Genomic DNA, 21,883 nt, shown 5'->3' with positions numbered 1-21,883 from the left:
GTATTTTTAAACTAGGTGGGGCTTGGATAAAGTTTTTTGGGTCTCTGCTCTAAATAACTGTCAAAATGTATTTCCCTGTCTTTGGTAAAGGTCCTCTAACACATTTTTAATTCTTGACCTCTTTCTCAGAGTGTCAATTTTTGTAATAAAGAAGTTGGAGCAGGAAAAGAAATTAAATCAACTGAATGGAAAGAGTATTATTTCATTTTATTAATACTGCTTGTTGTTTCCAGATTTACTGTGTCTTAACGTAAGATATGGTTACTCATTGCAATTTCCAAAATCATTCAATTAAAACAACCATTATTTCAAGGAAAACTGAAAGAACAACACCAAGTTTTTAAGATAAATTTGAGTTTCAGTTTGCTGGAAGGAAAGCTGACTCTATTGCATTTTTTTCCATCAACGACCTCCCAGTACAAGTCATCCTGGTGACGACAAAACGTCCGTACAAGCTGGTGAGGCTGGTCTGTAGTATGTTTGGTGTTATGAAGCACTCAACAAGTGTAGGAGAAGCTTTGTTGCAGCCCTTGGAGGCGGTTGATTTGTGCTGTCTGGGTGGACTGCAGCATCTTGTAGCTCCGCCCTCGATTATTCAGCCTGGTGGACGTGCGGTTGCTGCGCAGCGCGTGAAGGCAGAAGCGTCCGACTCGGCTCGGAGGGAGAGTGAAGGGCTCGGATTAATGTTGTTGTAGAGGAAAATACCTACGCAGCGAATTCACACACTGCCACCGCTGGATTCAAAACAACCGTGGTGTTCTTCAAGGTTCGGTACACGGAATAACAGCCGCGCAGAAAGGGATATAAACAGAATTTCCCACACTAAGAGAAGTTTGTACGCGGAGTTTCAGGAGGAGTTTGGGGCTGTGGGCTGACTGGAGCTAGCCTGGCTTGCCCGCTGCTCTTCCCTCCTGCCCCGGTCAGCCAGCCGTAAATTAGCCCGCTGTTCTGGTCTGCGTCCAGCTGTGGACAATAATGGCGCTCAGAGCCAAGGCGCTGTACGACTTCAACTCTGAAAACCCCGGAGAGGTGTCCGTGAGGGAGAACGAAATCTTAACTTTGTACACCGAGCAGGACATTGATGGCTGGTTTGAGGGGGCTAACAGTAAAGGGGAGAGGGGTCTGTTCCCCGCTTCGTACGTGGAGATACTGAGAAACGACGCCGCCTCCACGTTGAACAACAACAGCTGCAGCACATCTGGGGACACTTACCCGGACTCACGATACGCCAACATCCCATCCGGAGGTTTTGACGGCTCAAACAAGCCTCAGAATAACTTTTCCAAACCGTCTCCGCCTGCTTTCGCCACTTTCTCTTCACCACCACCAGCACAGCAGCATTCACATCAGCCCCAAATCTACCAGCCCAGTCCAGGCAGTGATGATGACTGGGATGATGACTGGGATGACAGCTCCACTGTTGCAGACGAGCCAGGGACTGTTGGAGGAAGGTATCATGACTATGAAGGAAATGGACCCTCCACTTACAGAGTCACAACATCCTCCATGTCCAGAGGTAATGCACAGCAAGCCAAGAGCTCAGCCACAGTCAGCAGGAACCTGAACAGGTTCTCAACCTTTGTGAAGTCAGGAGGAGAAGCCTTTGTGCTCGGGGAGGCTGCAGGATTTGTGAAGGACGGGGACAAAATCTGCGTGGTGATGGGTCAGTATGGTCCTGAGTGGCAGGAGAACCCCTACCCTTTTTCTTGTACTATTGATGACCCCACTAAGCAGACCAAGTTTAAAGGCATGAAAAGCTACATCTCCTACAAGCTAACCCCCACCCACACACAGAACCAGGTGAACAGGAGGTATAAGCACTTTGACTGGCTGTACGCTCGGCTGGTGGAGAAGTTCCCTGTCATCTCGGTGCCGCACATCCCTGAGAAGCAGGCCACAGGGCGCTTTGAGGAGGACTTCATCTCCAAGAGGAGGAAAGGTCTCATATGGTGGATGAACCACATGACCAGCCATCCAGTCCTGGCTCGGTGTGATGTTTTCCAGCACTTCCTGACCTGCAACAGCACTGATGAAAAGTCCTGGAAGCAGGGCAAGAGGAAGGCGGAGAAGGACGAGATGGTGGGAGCCAACTTTTTCCTCACTATCAGCACCCCTGCTGCTCCGCTGGACTTCCAGGAGGTGGAGAGCAAAATCGATGGATTCAAGACTTTCACTAAAAGGATGGACGACAGCACCTTACAGTTAAACGCTACTGTCAGTGAGTTTGCCCGTAAGCAGATCAGTGGCTTTAAGAAGGAGTATCAGAAAGTGGGGCTTTCATTTAAACTCCTGAGCCAAGCCTTCGAAATGGACCAGCAGGTGTACTCAGCTGGACTCAACCAGGCCATCTCCTTCACAGGGGACACATATGAATCCATCGGGGAGTATTTTGCTGAGCAGCCTGGCAAGGATCTAGACCCCATTATGGATTTGATGGCTCTCTACCAAGGACATCTGGCAAACTACCCTGACATCATCCATGTCCAGAAAGGTAAAAACAACAACGCTGGGTTACACATTTTTACACACCTATTTGTTGTTCTTAACAGGTGTGGATCCTCTGATAGAAGCAAAATTAGTACTTTTCTTATGGTCTTCATGACATCCTGTAGAAAAATCGTTGCCTGCTTAATTTTTACATTATTATTATTATTAAAAGGTAATCAAAGACCACATTTGTGATAAAATCAGCAGGAGAATCTCACAGTCATTTAAAAAACACATTCAAACTAAAATAATATTGAACCTGTGGGTTCATAAATCCACTCTCTGAAGCCTCCTTTCTTTCACCAATTAGGCTTGGATACAATCAACAGGTCTTAAAGTAAAGAATTAAGGGTGTCCCCCGGCCATAAAAAGATAAACAGCCTTGTTTGTGTTGCTTGTTTAGCCAGCAGCACACAGCAATCGGTTTCAGCTCATGCGACTTTGCAAAACAAATAAGTCGTGTTTGCATTTGGAAATTGGTCCACGCACTCCTGCCCCCGATTGTCCACCTGCTGAATCCAACAAGCAGCTCCCGCCTGGCTCTGTTTGATTTTCCATTACAGAGGAAGAACACCACGTCAATGATTTCATACCTGGTTTTTCAATCACAACACTGATGCAAAATAGCAGACACCTGCCCAAATATCTCTCCACAGACGGTCAATGTTACACTAATCTAGGCCACCCTCTTACGTGACCCCGTCCCAAAGATTGCTCTCATTGTGTGGCAGAATGTCATCTCATGAGAGCCCACACTGTTGTGCAAGATTTCCTACATGATCGCTGCAGGAGGAAGCTCTCGCTTCTGTTTACCATACGTAAAAATGTGGCACAATCACTTCCTGCTGACGGGAGGAGACATCATTTATACAAATTGCAGCTGAAAATCTTCTTTCATGTGTAATACACCTGGCTGCACTACTTCCTGGAAATGTTTGCACCACCATGAGATAACTCTTTTATACTATAACTCTATCTGTGCCTTTCAGATAAGATCTGTCTGAGAATTACATGAAACTAAAAGATTACAGACAAACATGGGTATACATACACACAATGCTGAAGGATGATATGAACTAATCCTTTTCAGTCCATGCATCACGAACAGTCCCAGTGCTCTAACCTTCTGACCTCACATCTCTCAGATCAGGCTGGGTAAACAGCTTGTTCAGCCACCATCAGAGCCCCTCTTTAATGTATGCCTGTGTTTAAAGAGGGGGTATTATTCTCATTTTTAAGCCTCATATATCATGATATCATGTAGCTTTGTGTGATTTACAGCTCAATTTCAATTTGGATGGGCCTTAAATTACAAAAGTTAGTAAATAACTAGTACTATACAGAAAAAGCACCGTTACTATTTGTTTAAAATCAGATTTGCTTGCTTTTTGATCCTTAAAAATTTTAGTGCATCAGGCGGCAATAGCTCTCAATGGTTTCGGCCAAAGAGCAGTGCTTTACCGCACCAATAGGTTGTGCTGCCTCAACTTTTCATGTATTGTAGGCTTTAAGAGCAGCAGCATTGACTACAATTAAATAAAAGATGAAAATCTACAGTCTTTTCCAAAATCATTCCCTAGTCCTATTGGCATAACACAAGGCTGTATTATTTATAACTTTTTTACCAACAGGCTAGAAGATTGCCAAACTTTGCTCATTTATTAAACACAGGGCATCTAACAATAACAGAATGAGCGAAAAGTGACTAAGCTGTATAATATTCCTCTTCAAAACCAATTTTAAAAAAGATAAATAACTAAAAAGAAAATAAAGGAAATATATATTTTTAAAGAAAAGTTTGAGGTGGGCCTGTCAGAAAGTGGGTGGGCCTTAGGACCCTTGGGCCCACCCATGATGCCACCCTTGCTTTTTACTTATATCTCAGTCCAGCATCTTTGAAACCACTTGTGTCAACTTCTGTCTGAATTTCTTCATTGTAGCCACTGCCTCTTTAAAACCTTAGCACTACATAATCCTTCATTCTTGAAGCCTCCTTCACTGTTGCCATGCAAAAGTGGTCGTGTTCTCTCTCAGATTTTTTCATAATGTCAATTTTTTCTTTAATGCTGATTCACCAACTGCTAATGTCACATTTTGAGCAAATCTCGTGTTGTCTTGCTAAATTCTCAAAAACTGTGGTCTCCTCCAAGAGTAACTCCTACACATGTTCACCTCGCAATATGAAATTTGGTCCTAGCCAAGTGTTTACATCCAACATTTTAACTTTATTATTGTTAAAAAAGAAAAATGGGTAACTTTGCTGCAGGGAGAGGTGCTGCTTTTGCCACAATGGAGCACAATGCTTTAAGATTTGGTGGCCTGAGTATCTTTTAGTGGCCTAAAATGTAGCTTGTATGAAAACATTTGGACAGAGTAAACACATGCAACTAAAAAAAGGCCTTTCTTAACTTTGACACTCAGATTAAGGAAGATGGAGAATGCCTGATTGTACATTGATACACAAGGTCTGTTTCAGCCTGTGGTGAAAAAAAGCTTTTTCACGCTTAAAAAGGTCAAGAGTTAGATGTGACTTTTATCTGACAAGCCAATAAAGTGTATTTTTGTTGGCTAGGTCGATGGTGTAAAGATAAAACTTTGTGACAGCATAGAGCGACTTATATGTCCTGTTTTGGTGTCACAACATTTGGTGAAATGTCATCGGCTTTAAACACTTTAAAAGTGAACAAACAAGACTAATCTTTTTATGACAAAAAAATTAACATATTACACTTTTAGTCCCTGGCCTCAGGAGACAACAGCAAGGGAAACAGGACAGACTGTGTTTAGGCTGCACTGGGACTCAAACTTCCCAGTCAGCTCAAATCCAGCCTGCACCACGGGCCACACACAGCCCAAATAAGGTGACGCAGCCAGTGTGGTGTGATAAGCCTGGCCTAATTCCACAGATAAGAAACTCTGATTTGGTACCGCGCATGGAAGACCTTGCTGCAGGCGTAGTGGAAAGATGACAGAGAGCAGTGAAACACGGTAACACCACAGTGGGAGACTGGGAACAAAGCTGATGGGAAAGCTGGAATCATGTAACAGATGAAAGAAGAGCTGTGAGCGGAATACTGAATGTGCAGGGACTTTGATGTCATCCTGTTTTAGGTGAGCTGAGGCTGCTCTGATTATTCTGATTCAGGTTGAGTCACATTATTTTTTCATACAGTCATAACTGCGAAGGAATCAAACCTTTCCTTGTTTCCTTACGGAGAAACTAAAAAAATAAAAACACACTCAATATGATACGGTAAAATAGGACACAACATGATACAATGCACCTTATTGTCCCAGTGGAGAAATTTTCCTTAGAGTCAAATGCTGCACACACTCAGCTGCCTCCAAAAAAATATTACTAAATAAAAACATCAAAAAGAAAATGCAAACAAAAGATCTGCATAAGACATAAATCTGCGAGGAGGAGGAGGAGAGGAAGTTCAGGACAGCATGACGCTAACGCACAAGTTGTACAGTCTCAAGAAACATGGACACTGAATGGCAACGGCCTGTCCTCATGTGAAGTCTGGGTTGTGTCAGTACCAACAAGGCCCCGTTATGCAGCGTGGCAGTGACAGTGATATATCTGCACCCTTAATGTGCATGCAGTACATTAAATACAGCAGCTCTCTCCTTCATGTCAGCTGAATGGCTGCTTGTTGCTCAAGTCACCCTCATGTTGCCAGGGAGCGTTCAATGCAAACATCCACTGCAAGGTTACGTGACATTTAAAGTCTATACATCCTACAACCATCCAGACTTTTATAACAGTTCGAAACTGCAGTGAAATTACTTAAATGGCAACAAACCAACTTAATGAAAATATAAACATGGATAACTTCAGTTTTAATGGCACTTCTGTGTCAAGACAGCGCTGTGGAACTCAAACTAACTTTCTACTCGTTCTGCATTTTTTCTGCTCAGTGTTTTGTCCACTTTGGCTGTATTGCACAGTTCCTCACACAAAATCACCTGCAACCATCTCGCTGTACTTCCTCAAAGTTCAGGTCAGAACTGGATGGTTCTCCATCTGTTTGTTAGTGTAGCTGGAGGAAGATTTGAAGTTGGATAATAATCATGTAGCACATTTAAAAAGCACTGTTTGAGACGGAAGTGGCTCATTATATTATTTGGAATTATTATTATTATTATTATTATTATTATTATTATTATTATTATTATTATTATTATTATTATTATTATTATTATTATTATTATATTTGGAAGGTGAGCCCAAACTACATGAATTTCCCTTCAGGGATGGATAAAATATTTTATTTATTTAATTTATTTATGAAAGGTGCTGTGAGGACAATCTTTTTTGTGTTGATTGCAGTGACACCTTTGGCTGAGATTGGTAGTGTTTTTCCAGGATAAAGACACCGTTTCCCTTGAGCACCCTCAATCTTGCCAAATCGTGCATTTGTTTTGGAAGCAAATTACAGGGATCAGATCTTATTCCCAACACTGCTTTTCTTTGTCCGAGATAACTTTTTCGAAGGCTGCAAAGCAACAAGTTAATGCATTTATTCATATTTACATAAGGCTAAGAAACTTTGTGTCTATAATGCGTAACGTTAGTGAATCCTGGTTATGTCCGAGCAGTGCTCATAACTCCATCTTCACCGAGCAGAGCTAATGTAACCTCACTCTTCATTTTATTGACAGACTTTCAGGTTTGAACTGATCACTGCAGAATAACTGCTGCATGCAGGCTTGACTGCACATTATCAGTTTAACCTGTGTTTTAGACCGTGCTCTATCCCTTTTCCATTTAGCTTTCTTTCGCTCTTCTATCCTCTTCTCTTTTTTCTTTTTGTCAGTTCAATTCCAGTGTCCACCATTACTACAAAACTAATCCACAAAATGCTGATACTTGTATTCTAAACTGTGGATTACGAACAAGCAAAGAAATAAAAGTGAGACTGTTTCAGCAGACTCAGAGCCTGTAACTGCTGAAAACTCATCACTGTTGTGTTCTTTAGGCTAGACCTGCCAAAGCACTTAGTCTAATCAACGCTGGACTCCATTCTTAGCTCCCTGTATCGCTCTCATTATGACCTCAGGCACCAGACAGGTTATATTTGATCCCATCTGCCCCACATCAGGACGCAGAGCAGCACCATATTGATCCCCCACCTCTTCAGAGACACCATTAGCATTGAGCTACAATCAGATGATGAAACTCACATCATGTCTGGTGTTGCTCTCAAAAACATATTGAGCATCTTATCATTTATTTTCGTCCTGTTTATTTTTGTCCCCATCTGATAGGATGCCTTTGGACAAGTTTTTCAAGTGATTTGTTATTTCAAGCTCTAAAAGCGAGGAGGGAGGAGGGTTTCATAAATACAGTCCAAATTTAGGGTGAACTCTGGTGTGAGTTGGCGTCTGGTATGATACCAAAGAGGCTCTGTTTGTTTATACACATGAAGATATACTTTTATTTGGCATGACTGAAGCTGACGTGAGACAGAAGCTGCATAAAGAAACATTTCTCTGTATATTATTGTTCTCTAAAAATGATCCAGCAGTCTGTGTAAAGGTGAAAACACATACCTCTGTTTTTAGAGATGGAGACTATTACAGCTCAGGTCGTCTCATCTGTCATGTGAGTATTAAAATGTAAACAGTTCAGCTCCTGTAAGTTCTTACTCAAACACTTTTTCAGAGGGATAATATTGACCTTGCCTGCGGTGCAGTTTTGAGGAGAAACTTGTTTTTAACTTTAGGCTGAGGGATGTTATCACTTTCACTAAAATAAGAGAGAACACCACCCACTTCCTCCAGAAACAAGATGTTTTTATTAAGCCACTGTAAGCGTTCAGACTGCTCCAGGTCTGCATCAGGCTGACAGAGCAGAGAGAGCATATTGATAACCATGATTATCCAAGCTTGAGTGTATCATTAGTAAATGAAGGTTAAGTAAATAAGTAATCAAGGTGATGAAATGCCTTCAGCTTGGCCTACTTCATTTGCTTTTCATATCTACTCTTTATCTGCTTTCTCCTCTGTTATTTTTATCTATGCGTTCAGCGCTGATCTCATCAAACTTTTATCACATAAAGGGATAAAACAGCATCAGGAAACAAAGGGAAAGCCAGCCTCTGCTCACAGAAATGATCAGTTTCCTCTGAAGTCCAACTTTCAGCTGACGCCCCTTCTGCACACACCCTGCAGGTCTGTCTTCTGTGTCATTACAGGCTATTTAAATGCCCTGTGGAGCACAGATGGATGACAGAGGTGGTGCAGGGATGAGATGGGGGATTGCCACTGGTTGTTCAGGTCACCGGCTCACAGTCGTAGCTCGTCGTGTTGTGTAACAGGAGGATTACGTAAGAGCTGAAGCTGCAGCCTGCAGAGAGTCCAGGGGGATTCAGTGCCACCTCCGTACAGCCAGGAAGGATTTCTATGTGAAGTGCCCATCAGGATTATATCTTATTTATATTGTGGCACTGCGGTCTGCTTCAAAACAAATTAATTAGTGCAGATCAGGCTGGTGTCGAGATGAATCAGAGGCTTCATATCTTTCATTTATTACAGTATTATTGTTCTCTTTTCCTGCTTGTTTTTCTGTCAGTCACACAGGGTTACAGTATTTTTTTATGTTAGCTCAGATGGGATTGAGCATGTTTACAATTTATATGTTTATTACCTACCCTTCAGTGGATTTTGCAGTGTCATCCTTGTACATACATATGTATTGGACTGACTCACTGAAACACCAAACACTAGTTGGGAGTGCACTTTCTATGATTGTCAAGCCTCAGTTTCTGGTCCTGCTATACCCCCTACTTATTTATGCACAGTTAACAATGGTAACTGAAGCTGAGCTTTATGTTTAGGTTGTTGCTGACAAATGTTGAGCAGCAGTTAATCATACTGCAATTACTGCAAAGAAGTAAAGAGATGTCAGAGGGGGTGAAATCTATGGCCAAAGAAATAGTGTAAAAACAAGAAATTATGATACTAACCAGCAGATCTATCCAAGAACTTACCTTGTTTTGATACGTAGTTGTATATTTACCTCTGCCAAGGAGGTTATGTTTGTGGGAGAGTTTGTCTGTTTGTTTGTGTGTGAACAACATAATTCATAAAGTAACAAATGGATCTTGATGAAATTTTCAGGAAATGTTTGAAATGGGACAAAGTAATTAAATTTTGGAGGTGATCCGGATCACCGTCTGGATCCAGGACTTTTTCAAAGGATTCTTTATCATTGTGAGATTGGGCCAGTTTCACCATGTGGTCAGGTTGCAATGCAAAACAATGCAAGACAAGGTCACCGTAATTTCTGACAGATGTAAAAGTACAATCCAGATCCTGGCAATATTCTGGACACTAAGATCCTGAATATGAAATATGTGCTTGGTCATAATTTTCAACACTGTCAGGTAACAAATTACCGTACAAACCTGCAACTAACACCAAGTTGTAGCAGACTGTCTGCTGAAAGGGAGTATAACATTAAAGTAGGACTAAAGTTTTGTGTGACGATCACAATATGCTTGGTGGAGGTCTGCGCTCCCTGAGTGCTTTTCTAGTTTAGAATGTGCACATCAGGCTGTAGAGCCAGGTACAGGTCTACCACATGTGCTATAGTGTAGTTTTGGTAAGTAGAAGCAGAATTATGAATGAGGCTTATGTGATGGGACACAAAAGGCACAAAAATAATCATATCAGCAAGATAATATGCTAACACAGAGGGTGACTGACCAGCTGGTAAGAAAAAGAAACAGAAAGAGCTGTCTGACTACAGCAGCAGAAAACAAGGGCCTGTGTCCATTAATGCCCTTACTTACACAGCAGGACCCACATCCCCAAATTCAGAGCGTGTCTTATTTCATGTGCAGTTTATTTCATGTTAGGTGTGCTTTGCATTTGGTTTCATTAACATTTTACAAGAGAGGATCAAATGCCAAAGATTGTGTTGTAGCAGCAGATATAAACCTGAAAATACTGTGCCTAAAAACAAAAAGATAGTTTGGACAGTTTGTCCTCTATATGGACTTTCACAACTGTTGTTAGAAAGGTTGATGAAAATAAGTACATTTGGTGCAAAAAAATGTTGTTAATGGACACAGGCCCTAATGAATGAGCATGCATGCAAAAAGAATTTCCATCATCTGTGTCAACTTATTTAATATATCGAGGGCTCATTGGTGGCATTTCTGAACCAAACATTTGTAGTTGAATATTAAAAAAGAAACAAACATTGGAAAATAAGCAACCAATAATCAACATCTACAGCCCTACTTGACTCAATATCTATTCATAGTTTTGTGTTTGCAGCAGCTTAAAAAGTGAAGGTCTCACTTCAGATCAGATCCCTGACGTCATCATCTTTGACTGAACTCTGTCTTATGTCATAAAGTCTCAGCCTCAGCAACAGTTCTTCTTCCCCCCTAGTCCATTAGTGTGCTTTTAAAGTGCAGGAAGCCAGAGACCTTTAAGGTACAGTAAACACCTTGGGGATTGGCTTTAAGTCTTTGGACAGCTGTGTTTGTTCTTGTCTTTCTAGTTTCCGCCCCCGTCTCCGCTCTGCTGTTATCTTTGCGTCTCTTTCTGTCATGTCCAATCTGCTGTGCATTAGAGGAATCTCAAAGATCTGGGTTAAACTGCGGCTGAGGGAGCGACAGCCAAAAGGCAAACCGGGCAGATTTTAAGGGGGGAAGGGCCAAAGGATGTCTTTCAGGGAGGATTTTGTCAGCAAATTTGTCTGTGTGCTTTAATATATCGCCTTAAATGCAAGTAAAAAGCAGCTATGAGGCATTTTTGTGAACTTACAGGTTAGACAGAAGACGAGCAGATGAGTGCAAGTTGAGGTCAGCAAGTCCTCTGTGGTCACATTTCAGGAAACAGGTCGGCTGATTCAGACTTTTAGCAGAGTGCTGCTGTTCACCAAGTTCATGATAGCTTAAAAATCCCATGACAGGCCAGTACAGGAAGTCTAGCTCTATGGCCTAGGAGCACAGAGCTCACTTTCCTCTGTTACCTTAAAGCCTGAGATCACAGAAGTCCGTCTGCTGGTTGTGCCATGCATGAAGTTACTCTTCTCTTACTTCATACCCTTGTTTCATGAGTGCAACATGTTGCTTCAAGCTGAACAACATCATCCCTGTACATTTGAGGTCAGCACTGGTTCCTGTGGTGCAATGTACTGAGCTCAGTGATGTTTCTGCCATATTAACAAAGGACAGAGACAGAAAAATGGTCTACGTCTGCTGTGTTTTTCCATGACTTCCCTGTCTGGTAAATGTCAGAAAGGACAGTCCCAGTATTGTGAACTGGAAACTGGAGCACCTGGAATGCAGCTAAGTGACATGTCTTTACAATTTAAAACTAGAATGTGGAAATTATCCTTTTTTTGGCAAAGCAATCAACTAGCTGGCTAAAATATCAGGGCTGCCGAGTTGAAACCTTTTTCTTGTGTCAGATGAAACATTTTGCAAATCAGGAAATCATTTTAGACAAGTAACACTAAAACAAGGAGAAAGAGCACATTTATATGAGCATTAACTGTATGTGAGGATCCAGAGAAATTTTTCCTTCCCTTGCTGTGATGTGTAAACATTTTAAAGGATTTGGATCAGGTAGAAAGGCTTTGCTGTCACTTTCTCTTGCCCTTCACCTCAGCACTTATTGCCTGAGACATCTCCTCCCCTTGACTCGGTCAGAGTACGTCAAAAGTCTAAGAAGTCATCTGTCATGAGCTCAAAGTGCTTTGACCCTTCTGCTCACATCCACCCTTCTCTCCGCACATATTCGGGACAGTTTCTCGTTTCAGCACCAGTTTGGCTGAAGGCTTTTCTTTCCAGGAAGAGAAAAACTCAGCAAATGTTTAGAGGAAGAGAGAAGAGGCAGCAGTGACAGTTGACATGTGTCAAAATGGCAGGCTTGAGAACTTACATGACTCAAGCCGGTTTGCCACAAGACCCCACCACAGTGACGACAGCATGTCGCTCTAACTGGCAGGGAGGAACCTCAGAGGTGCGTTAGTCTCAGTATGAGTGTGATATGTGCTATCATTTCTTTGCAGGTCACAGTTGCTTGTTAAGTGTGTAGGAGTGGTGAGATCTAAGCCTGTCATGATTTACCTGTGCCCCTGTAGAGAACAAATCAATATCAAACAACAACTTTTGATAAATTACACAAAGAAAATTGACAGGATTTGGAAAAATCAAATGACAAAAACTTGTTGAGTTTGCCTTGGTAAAATCATTGAATTCTGTTAATGTCAACCAATCACTTTTGGCAGGAAGCATAGCCAAAAGTGTCTACTCAGTGTAATTGAATGTAAATAAAAAGAGATTTACAAAAAAACTACAAAAAATTGTGCTAAACAGTTGAAGCTAAAGCTCCTCACAGACAGTCAAGACGGTAATAATACTCTTCATCATTCTTGGATTCTAATTTGTGTCTGAAATTTTGAGGTTGCACTCTTTCCATTGAATCACAACAACTTAGATGGGCTCAAAGTTAGGGATGGGCACCAAATTAGTTACTTTTTTGGGTACAGGCTAAGTTCCATCCATAGTACCAAGCACAGATTCTCGTAAAATCAAACGGTACCATGTTTCAGTAGTACCTCGACACATCCTTGTGACTGTGAGGAAGTGGAATAGAAGGTGACTTTCCAAGCTGGACATAAACACAGCATTGCAGGGTTATATATTGTAAAATAAATATGTTAAATTTATCAACTTTGAGATTTTATTATAAAACAAACGAATACTATTACAAAAATTGGTACAGTTGAGTACCGATACTGATTGCCAGGTGCCGGGCATCGATACTGCATTGTTTCAAATGTGAAAGGTACCCATCCCTACTCGAAGTAGATGTGAATTTCTACAAATGTTTGCTTACATGGGCATTTCCAATCTAACTAAGCTTGGTACAAAAAGTAAGGCAATTTGCGATTGCTAGATATTTTCTTTTTCAAAATAACATGTCTTGGCAATAAATTGTATCCTGTAAGAAAGCCTGTTTATGTCACTTTTAGATGGTGCCACTTTTGTCAGGAACATGCATTTGTGGGATGAGCAGAAGAACTGAGTTTGTGGGTTGTGACCATGAAAAAATTGCCAAATCTTCTCTGCTAGTACCAAAAAGCTTATTCTGCAATTGACTCTTGTTTGGTGGATTGAAAGATTGAAGTCTGAAAAAAAACAGATGCTCAATTGAAAATTTGTTAAAGAGTAAATTATTACAAACAACACCAAACCAGAGTTAACAGCAGAATCTCCCGTTTGGCAGAGGAAGTTTGATAAGTTTGTCATGGGTGAATTGAGCTCTGCAGGTCATCCTATAAGTTTATGTTCCTTAAAAACTTGGCTTTATATAAAAGAGAAATAAACAGTCTTTCCACCAGTTTAAGAGTTATTGTGATGAAGCAGTAATACAACAAAGAGGTTAAAGAAGCTGAGGATGTTTCACAGTAGCACCAAAGTTCATGGTTTTCCTCTCGAGGTGTTGCTTTGGATATCATTGTGTAAAGCCATAAGTGGTCAGTTGTTCGGTGCGGAGGTTTTGCAGAAAACAAATTACTACACTATGACATCAACATTAGGGAATAACAAAGTATAACAAAGCAGTTGTTCACATTAGGAAGGAAATGTTCTGTGTTTATCATGTGCCCCTCAAGCTGCCAGCAGCCATTGGTAGATGGGATCACACTGCCAGCAGAATGGCCTTAAATGGTTGTTGAGAACAGACCTTGAAATAGAATAATCTAATAGACTCTGTTCGAGTCCGGCCCCCTCACATTCTCTAACCAAAAACACAGATGTGGCTCTCAGGAGGTTTGCTCAAACAGCTCGTCAGGTCATTTTAGGACAATTTCTTGAAGTTATAAATGTACTCTGAAGCTGTGAACTGGAATCCTGTTTCAGATTATTAATTAACTCTTCTTGGGAAAAGTCAGAAAGTCAGTCCGTCTTTGTGATGAGTTGAACATTCAGAATGAAGAAATCAGTCTTGTATGTGAGGGGAGGAACGTTGCTGTGAACAGACCCAGTTAAGGGCCGTTTTCCCACACAGGATTAGAATAGCATGTTGTGTTTTTTCCAAGATGAAGCAATCCCCAAAATAAACATGATAACAATTATAAATGTGAGCCTGGAAAAAAAGTAGATGAACTTGTTTTTTTATTTCTGCTATGTCTCTGATTAGGGGCCTTGACCAAAGTGAAAGAGAGCCAGAAGCACGTGGAGGAGGGCAAGATGGACCCAGCTCAGGCCGAGGGGATCAACGAGCGCTGCAACATCATCTCCTGCGCCACGCTGGCTGAGATCCAGCACTTCCACCAGATCCGGGTGCGGGACTTCAAGGCCCAGATGCAGCACTACCTTCAGCAGCAGATATCCTTCTTCCAGAAAATCACAGGCAAGCTCGAGGAGGCTCTGCAGAAATATGACAACGCGTAAAAAAGACGGCTTGTCATAGCCTGTCTGTTTAAACCCTCGGTGATCGATGACCATGCACCTTTTCTGCCAGCCAGTGGAGATTTGGCCCACAGCAGCCTGCACCACATGCTGTGAATGGTGCTCATCCAGCAGGGAGGAACATTCAAGGAGATTACGCTCCAGTAATACGGACATTTCTACCAAATCCAGGCTTCTCTGTGTGTTGGCCACATTTTTTTGGGAACTAGATCTCCTTGTTGAAGCAAGGATGTGTAATTTAATGAACTTGTGTTACAAATGCCTTTAGATTTAATGAGATCAGCGGTAATGGAGCACCATTTGCTCTGGTGCATGGGTGAATCAGATCTAATCAACATCATGACCTGCAGAGAGAAAGAGCCAGCCTTGTATCTGCTGCTTCCACCACCATACCCGGTGCAAGACTTTGTAAATCACATGATTTCAGCCTTACAGCGCAGTTTTTAACTGACCGTTTCTAAAGTGACTGCCACTCCAGGAGTAACAATGCTCCATTCTGCCTTCTGGAAACACTCAAGCTCCTCCTGATGTCTCTGTCTCCTCAGACAAACAGGAAGAAATGTTTACAGACTCCTCCCTGAGCAGGCTCTGTCACCTCTGTCTTGCTGTGCCTTCACATTACGTCTCTCCAGTCGTTTCCTTCTTTTTTTTTTTTTTTTTTACTAGTTATTAAAAAGCTTTATATACTGTATATGTAGAAATATATTCTATTTGTTTTTACAAAGCTACAAACTTTTTGGTCTTTGAAAGAAAAAAAAAATCACTGTGTTTTGATCAAGGGCAGATATTGTTGTGGGGATTTTTTTCCGTGGGGTACCTAGGTTTTTTTTTCCTCCTGACAGAGAGACAAAACAAGGATTAAGAGAGAATATGACAACAGGAATCAACACCTGACAAACGGCACAGTCAGCGCTGGTGCTTACATAATATAAGGGATGTGTTTGATGGACACTTGCTAATGAAGGTAGCTGAATTTGTCGACAATATGTCCGTTTGCAGACATAATTTTTGAGTAGCGTTCAGAGGCAGGCTGTTAGACGGTTCCTCCTCTCTTTTAACGATGCGGTCTTTTTAACGGCACACTTTTGACAGCTCAACTGCTCTTCTGTTTGTAATATGAAGAGATTGGCATAGAAGTGGTGAGAAATAAATTCCTCCTTCACAAAACGCTGTGGATTGGCCCTGTGTGTTTTGTCTTTATCACTTTTTACTATTTTCTATCCAGATGTCTGAATAACACTTTCTTAACTCCTGTTTAACAGTCCTTCAAAGTGCCTCAGTCTCTCAAACTATAGGTTTTTATATGACCCGTGTCATGTAGCCATTGTGGCATTTTATGAAAGCACAAAGAGAGCAGCGTGTTTGGCTCTGCAGGTTTTCTCTGCTGCCTCCCTGGAGGAGTGGTGTGCCATGTCAGTGTTTCATGCTAAGCTCACAAGGTTTGCAGATCTGCTGACAGCGCAGAGCCTGGCCAGCCATCTGGGACATCTGGCCACTGTTAAAAGCGTCAGAGTGGATGACAGAGAACACGTAGTGAGCAGGGAAAGGTCAAAATTAGCTGGGAGAGACTTTCATTAGCCGTCATCACCGCCGCCTGTAACCGAGATAACAACAATGCAGAGCAGCGCTTATTGGAGATAACATTTTGTCACACTCACAGATGGCCTGATTTGGGGAAAAAAACTCTTCCTGTGCACGTCAACAGATGTGTCCAAAGCAGGCCCTTTGTTTACTGTCTCAGGGCAGAAGTACTGTGCAGCAGTGCAGCGTCTGTTTTGACCGATCCACTTTGACAGATGTGATGGTGAACAAAGGTCACAGAATGCTGCAGCTTTTATCACCTGCAGAGTTTAAAGAAGCACTCAGTTCTGTAAATATGTTTTCTATGTTAATGCATTCGCACCAGCAGGTTATCTGTCAAGATCTCCCCCTACGCTCTGTCCTCCTCTGCAGGAGTTTGAAATGAAAAAGAGAAGCTGATAAAAATAGAGGTTAGAAATGCATCTTTTAAAGCATAATTTATGCAGTGAACGCACCATGAATCCATGAAATATTGTGATAAGAATCACAAGCAGGATCAGATATGCTAGATTTAACCTGGGAAGATACGGTTAATTCAGCTGCTCTTATATGAAATAAAGTATGAATATTTCCATATAACACTAAAACTGATTACTGAAGCACAGAGCAGTTTAAAATAAGCTACCTTAAGTGCTGAGGATTAAAAAGAAATAAATAGGGGCAACCATAAAAGGCATCAACTGGCTCATATGCACAAGTCTCATACACATAAAACTCATAATCTTCCTCTGTAACATGTTCAGGAGTAAATGGAGCTATTTTCTTGGACTAAAGCCAAAGCCTTTTACATCCAACAAGATGTGAATGTATTTAGCAAAGTGCTAACATAAGCCTGCTGATATACGTGAAATATGATGCTAAAATGCTAATGATGATTACGGACTATGTTTACCATGTTTAACATCATTAATCAAGTCGACATGCTAAGATTTTATAAACAGCACAAAATTTCACGTTGTCATCTCTGCTCACAAATGTTGTTTTGTTTGTATTAACCCATGAATTATGGGGGATCTCTGAGGTATCCAAAAAATTTGATGCAGACCTTAATCTCACATTTCATGCACACATAACAGTAACATTCAGAGCAGGGGTGTGAAACTGATTTTGTTTTGAGGGTCACAAAGAGCCTAATTTGATCTCAAGCGGGCCACACCACTAAAATCATAGCACAGGTACCTATGAATAATATCAAATCAAAGGTTTTCCTTTTGTTCTAGCACAAGGAAGTACAAGTATACTGTAAAAATCTTTAAATTAAATGAAGTATCCTATTACACAGTCATCCTTGTCAGGCTAATGTTAGCACAAGTTTGTCACTTCTCAGGGTACACGACTTCTGCAGCCTTCAGTGCATGTTTCGTTAAACTCCACCTCATAGTACGCTTTGATGCTAACGTTAGCAATTACGTAGCTGACTTTGATTGCTGCATACACACTAAGCACACAGGTTTCCCATTATGCGGGCTGGATTAGACCACCTGGTGGGCCGGTTTTGATCAGGTGGCCGTATGTTTGACACCCCTGATCTAAGATCATTAGGGTTCATCCACTGGGAACTGTGAAAATGAGCAATCTTTGTGCATAGGTATACTTATGTCATAATGTTTTACTTATGTGTCAGTTTTATCCTGCTGGTGTGATCCATGTAAAGACAGGAGTCAATATTTGGATGCGTCCCCTGGAAACCATGAATATACAAACGTAGAATTATATGTCTCACAAAAAGCTGTTGAATCAGGATGCTAAGAAGTAAAATTCTAAATGCAAACGTCTTTTAAGATGTTTTGGAGTCACCAACTTAGTTGATCATGATGTGGAGATAATGAATTAAAACATCTCACTATGGAACAACGGACAAACATACTGACATTAGCATGAGGTACACTTCAACACTCATTACAGTTTGTTCACTGGGAACCAAGAAAATAAGCAAACTTAGTGCATTTGTTCACATGTGTGTCACTATAATACTACTCATTTTTTTGTCGTGAGAAATAAAAAGAAAAGGAATGAAGGATGCATCCTATGGATAACATGAATATGTGAACATAGACCTCTATGACTATTAAAAAGCTAAGGAGGAAGCATGCTAAGACATAAAATTTAAAAAATGCAAGTGTCATCAAAATAAATAAATAAATGAAAAACTGATTGATCATCATGTGAAGATAGCAAATGGAAGTTTTCAACAATCAAATTAAGTAAATAATCTCATTCTGGACCAAAGTTGTGGACCATCAAACAAACATATTGATACCACACTCCAAGAGTGTGCCTCATGCAGGCGCTAACTGAGCCCATGTGGGATCTGCAAACTGTCAAACGTTTCTTCATCTCGTTTTTTTTTTTTTTTTTTTTGATTTTAATTGTAATCTCTAGTTTTTATTTTCTCTATAAACTCAAGAAGATCCATGCAGCCCACAGTAATTTCATCCCTCAGGCCTTTAGTCAATACAGCCAACGCCTGAGGAAATGGGTGCTCCTGTTTTTACATTCTCCCCCCTCCCAGCCTGAAGCTTTGGTTCTTCTAAATAAGTAAAACTGTCACATGTTGTAAACATAGAGTTATAAAAAATAAAAACAGGATTTGGTTGAAAAAATTAACACACTGCTTATTGCGACATATGACTGAAAGTGCCACATATGGCCACCGCGTCACAGTGGTTTCTAGTCTAACTCCACTGTAGTGTAAAAACATGCAGAGTGAAAATGCTTTTTTGTTGAGGCATCATCTCACTCACCACAGGCTAGAAAGCAGGAAACAGGTCTCAGCTCAGACAGAACAGCTGACCACATTCCACTGACACAAACATCAAGTGTGAGAAGCTGAAGGCCACACGAGCAGCGGAAGAACTTCCCAGATGCTGCTGGGGTGACGGCTGATGGGTGGGGGGGCTTGTTAAAAGACCATGACACAAGAGTGATCACTGTGGGATTACACCATAGAGGATACAAGAGAAGGAGCTTGATTTTATGGAGGATTTGTTCTAGGAGAGTTTGTAATCCAGCAGCTCTAATTTGAAACACCACCCTTCCAAAATGAGATGTCATTGCTGCTGCTGTGAGACTTGGCTCTCTTCCCTTTTGGACTCGCTGTGGCTCTCTGGAATTCACTGAATGTGACCCCAAGACATTCTGTACCTTCATCGTCAGTGCGGTGACCTCCCCAAAATGAGAAAATGTGGATGCACCCAATCCCAGCTGCTTGTTTACAGAGAAAAACAAGATGACTTGACAGCTTGTTTTCACCATTCCAACAATAGCTCATGAGAGGGAGTTTTGTTTGACCAAATGTCTGACTTTCAGCAGAACTTCACAACTTTGAGTGTGAGATGTGATGTGTGTGTGTTTTAAGGCTACCACAAACCACTGACTCTGTTCTGTACACAGGTTCTTTATCCCAACACTACCCACTAAACTTACATTACTCTGCTTTTTACACAGCTAAGTAACAAAGGAAACAAACACTTCAGTAAAAAAATCATTGGTTAAGAGATTATTTTAAAGGATATTAAATGATTCAATTGATATGGATTGAGTCAGGTTAGCATTAAACTGCCCTTATTCATCTCGTCCTCTCGGAGCTTCTCCAAATAAAAACAGAGCAATTGTCACAACTTGCTGAGTTAGCATGCTCCCCAAAACTAACACCATAGCAGTGGCGATTGCTCTAAGACTGCAAGGGAAGCTCAGCTTCCCCTAAAATGTCCCCCAAAAGAGTGGTGATATGTTCTGCTGTGTGTACATTTCATTGACAAAATATGCGCTAGAATTCCTTCATCTTTTGTTCAGAATCAGCTACATATCACAGGTAACTGGCTCGACCTCCTTCTCATTCATCCCCGCAGCGTCTCAGCGCTGTAACACAGTTGGACGCTGAGCGTCTTCTGACTTCAGCGGGGGAGCGTAGAGTGGGTTGTTCCACTGTGGAAACTGGACGGTCATTGGATAAATGCTGGACTTTGTCCTGCCCATTGGACGCTCAGTGTCTCTGGGGGTCTATGAGACAGTGGGCTGGCCTGGACGCTGGGCTTCTGCATGATGATTGGATGATCTGTCTGAGGCCGAATCCCTTTTTGATTGACAGTGAAATGAGCCAGTCAGCAATCCTGAAGTATAGCCCTCCACCGGAGCATCTTCTGAGTTCTACATTTACTTGTTCTGGACTGATCCGGAGGCTTTTTCGATCCCCAGCAAGTTTACCTATCTTAAAAACATCGAGCGTTGTGTTTAAAGATTCTCTCTCTTTCAACATTAAGCAGCAACAGCTCCAGCTGCGGAGCTTCTCCCCCTGTCACTCACACTTACAGCCTGTTGTAGTCTCACGTAGCAGCTCCGGCTGCTAGCAAGCTGGCACGGAGGGTAGAAATTATGTTTAAATAAATAAACAAATTTATGATGTAGGCCGGAAAAAAATGAGCTTCCTCTCCTTGACTGACCAGCAGCCGCCACTGCACCGTAGCCATGGAAAGTTGCTGTTTAATCTCACATGACCATCCATGGTGCCACAAGCAGAAGTCTGAACTTTCCTTTCCTGCAACCATGATGTGACATGACGTGTAAACAATTGGCCTCTGGTGTCACTCAGTTTGGTTAGAGTTAATAACCCTCTCTGAGGGGTTGTCAAGGGGTATTGACCAATCAGAAACAAGCATCTTACACTGCTGAGAGATCAGAAAGAAAGCCAGGAAATAATCAAGAGTATGTCCATGGGTTATGATGCTATTTCCCTATTGTTAGAACACAATTGTTAAACTTTGTACCAGGGCAAACGTGAAAGCCTCTTGCCAATCAGATTACCTGCTTGGAACAAACTGTTTTACAAATCTTAGTTTATGTTTTTTTATTAGTCTTGTGTGAATTTTTCAGTTTTTTAATCACTTTCAATAGCTGGCACTGAGATTCAGAACGGTAGTTGAGAGACCAGGGTTTCCCCCCTCTAACGACCTGGCACCAAAGCCCGACTGACCACATTGCTTTCATAAGGACTGAATCAGTGTCTCGACATGCTTGCGCAGAGAGTACGCCCAGTTCTTATTGCACCCTCTCTGTGCAACACTCAGGCCTGGTTTCTGTATTAAACACATTAAGCCTCTTAAAACTAGGTGTTTTGGCTGACCCTTCATGATGGCAGCGAGATCTTCATCCACACCCTGTCCAACAAATCATAACTTCTTCCTGACATCAGTGCATCATTTCTAATCTGCTATCTTTAACACACCCTCTTCAGAGCACTTACACTCTCATGACATAACATCACACCAAACGCCATTGTGTGCTTGACCCTGATTTCCTCTCATTGCTGTTGCTGATTAAATGTGACATTATAATGCCAGGAAGTGCCCTGAAGGAGAACCACAAAGATG

At 41.6% G+C, this 21,883-nt stretch overlaps 1 protein-coding gene across 1 annotated transcript; it reads left to right on the top strand.

Moving 5' to 3' along the window:
• The first annotated feature begins 614 nt into the window (after positions 1-614).
• snx18a (sorting nexin 18a) lies at positions 615-16,089 on the top strand. Its single transcript, XM_074670156.1, has 2 exons — positions 615-2,491; positions 14,662-16,089. Exons 1-2 carry the CDS (start codon positions 976-978, stop codon positions 14,913-14,915), a joined length of 1,770 nt encoding a protein of 589 aa, XP_074526257.1. The 5' UTR covers positions 615-975; the 3' UTR covers positions 14,916-16,089.
• Positions 16,090-21,883: the final 5,794 nt, after the last annotated feature.

The sequence above is a fragment of the Halichoeres trimaculatus genome, unplaced genomic scaffold (genome assembly GCF_033239565.1).
Source record: "Halichoeres trimaculatus isolate MK-OKI-2021-1 unplaced genomic scaffold, fHalTri1.1 fHalTri1_scaffold_5, whole genome shotgun sequence".
Taxonomy (NCBI): Eukaryota; Metazoa; Chordata; class Actinopteri; order Labriformes; family Labridae; genus Halichoeres; species Halichoeres trimaculatus.
The sequence above is the reverse complement of the archived record's forward strand: the minus strand, read 5'-3'. Positions and strand labels throughout refer to the sequence as shown.

Coding starts and splice junctions, on each gene's coding strand:
- snx18a (XM_074670156.1), top strand. CDS start 976: ATGGCGCTCAGAGCCAAGGCGCTGTACGACTTCAACTCTGAAAACCCC. Junction 2,492..14,661: donor CATCATCCATGTCCAGAAAG/GTAAAAACAACA, acceptor GTCTCTGATTAG/GGGCCTTGACCAAAGTGAAA.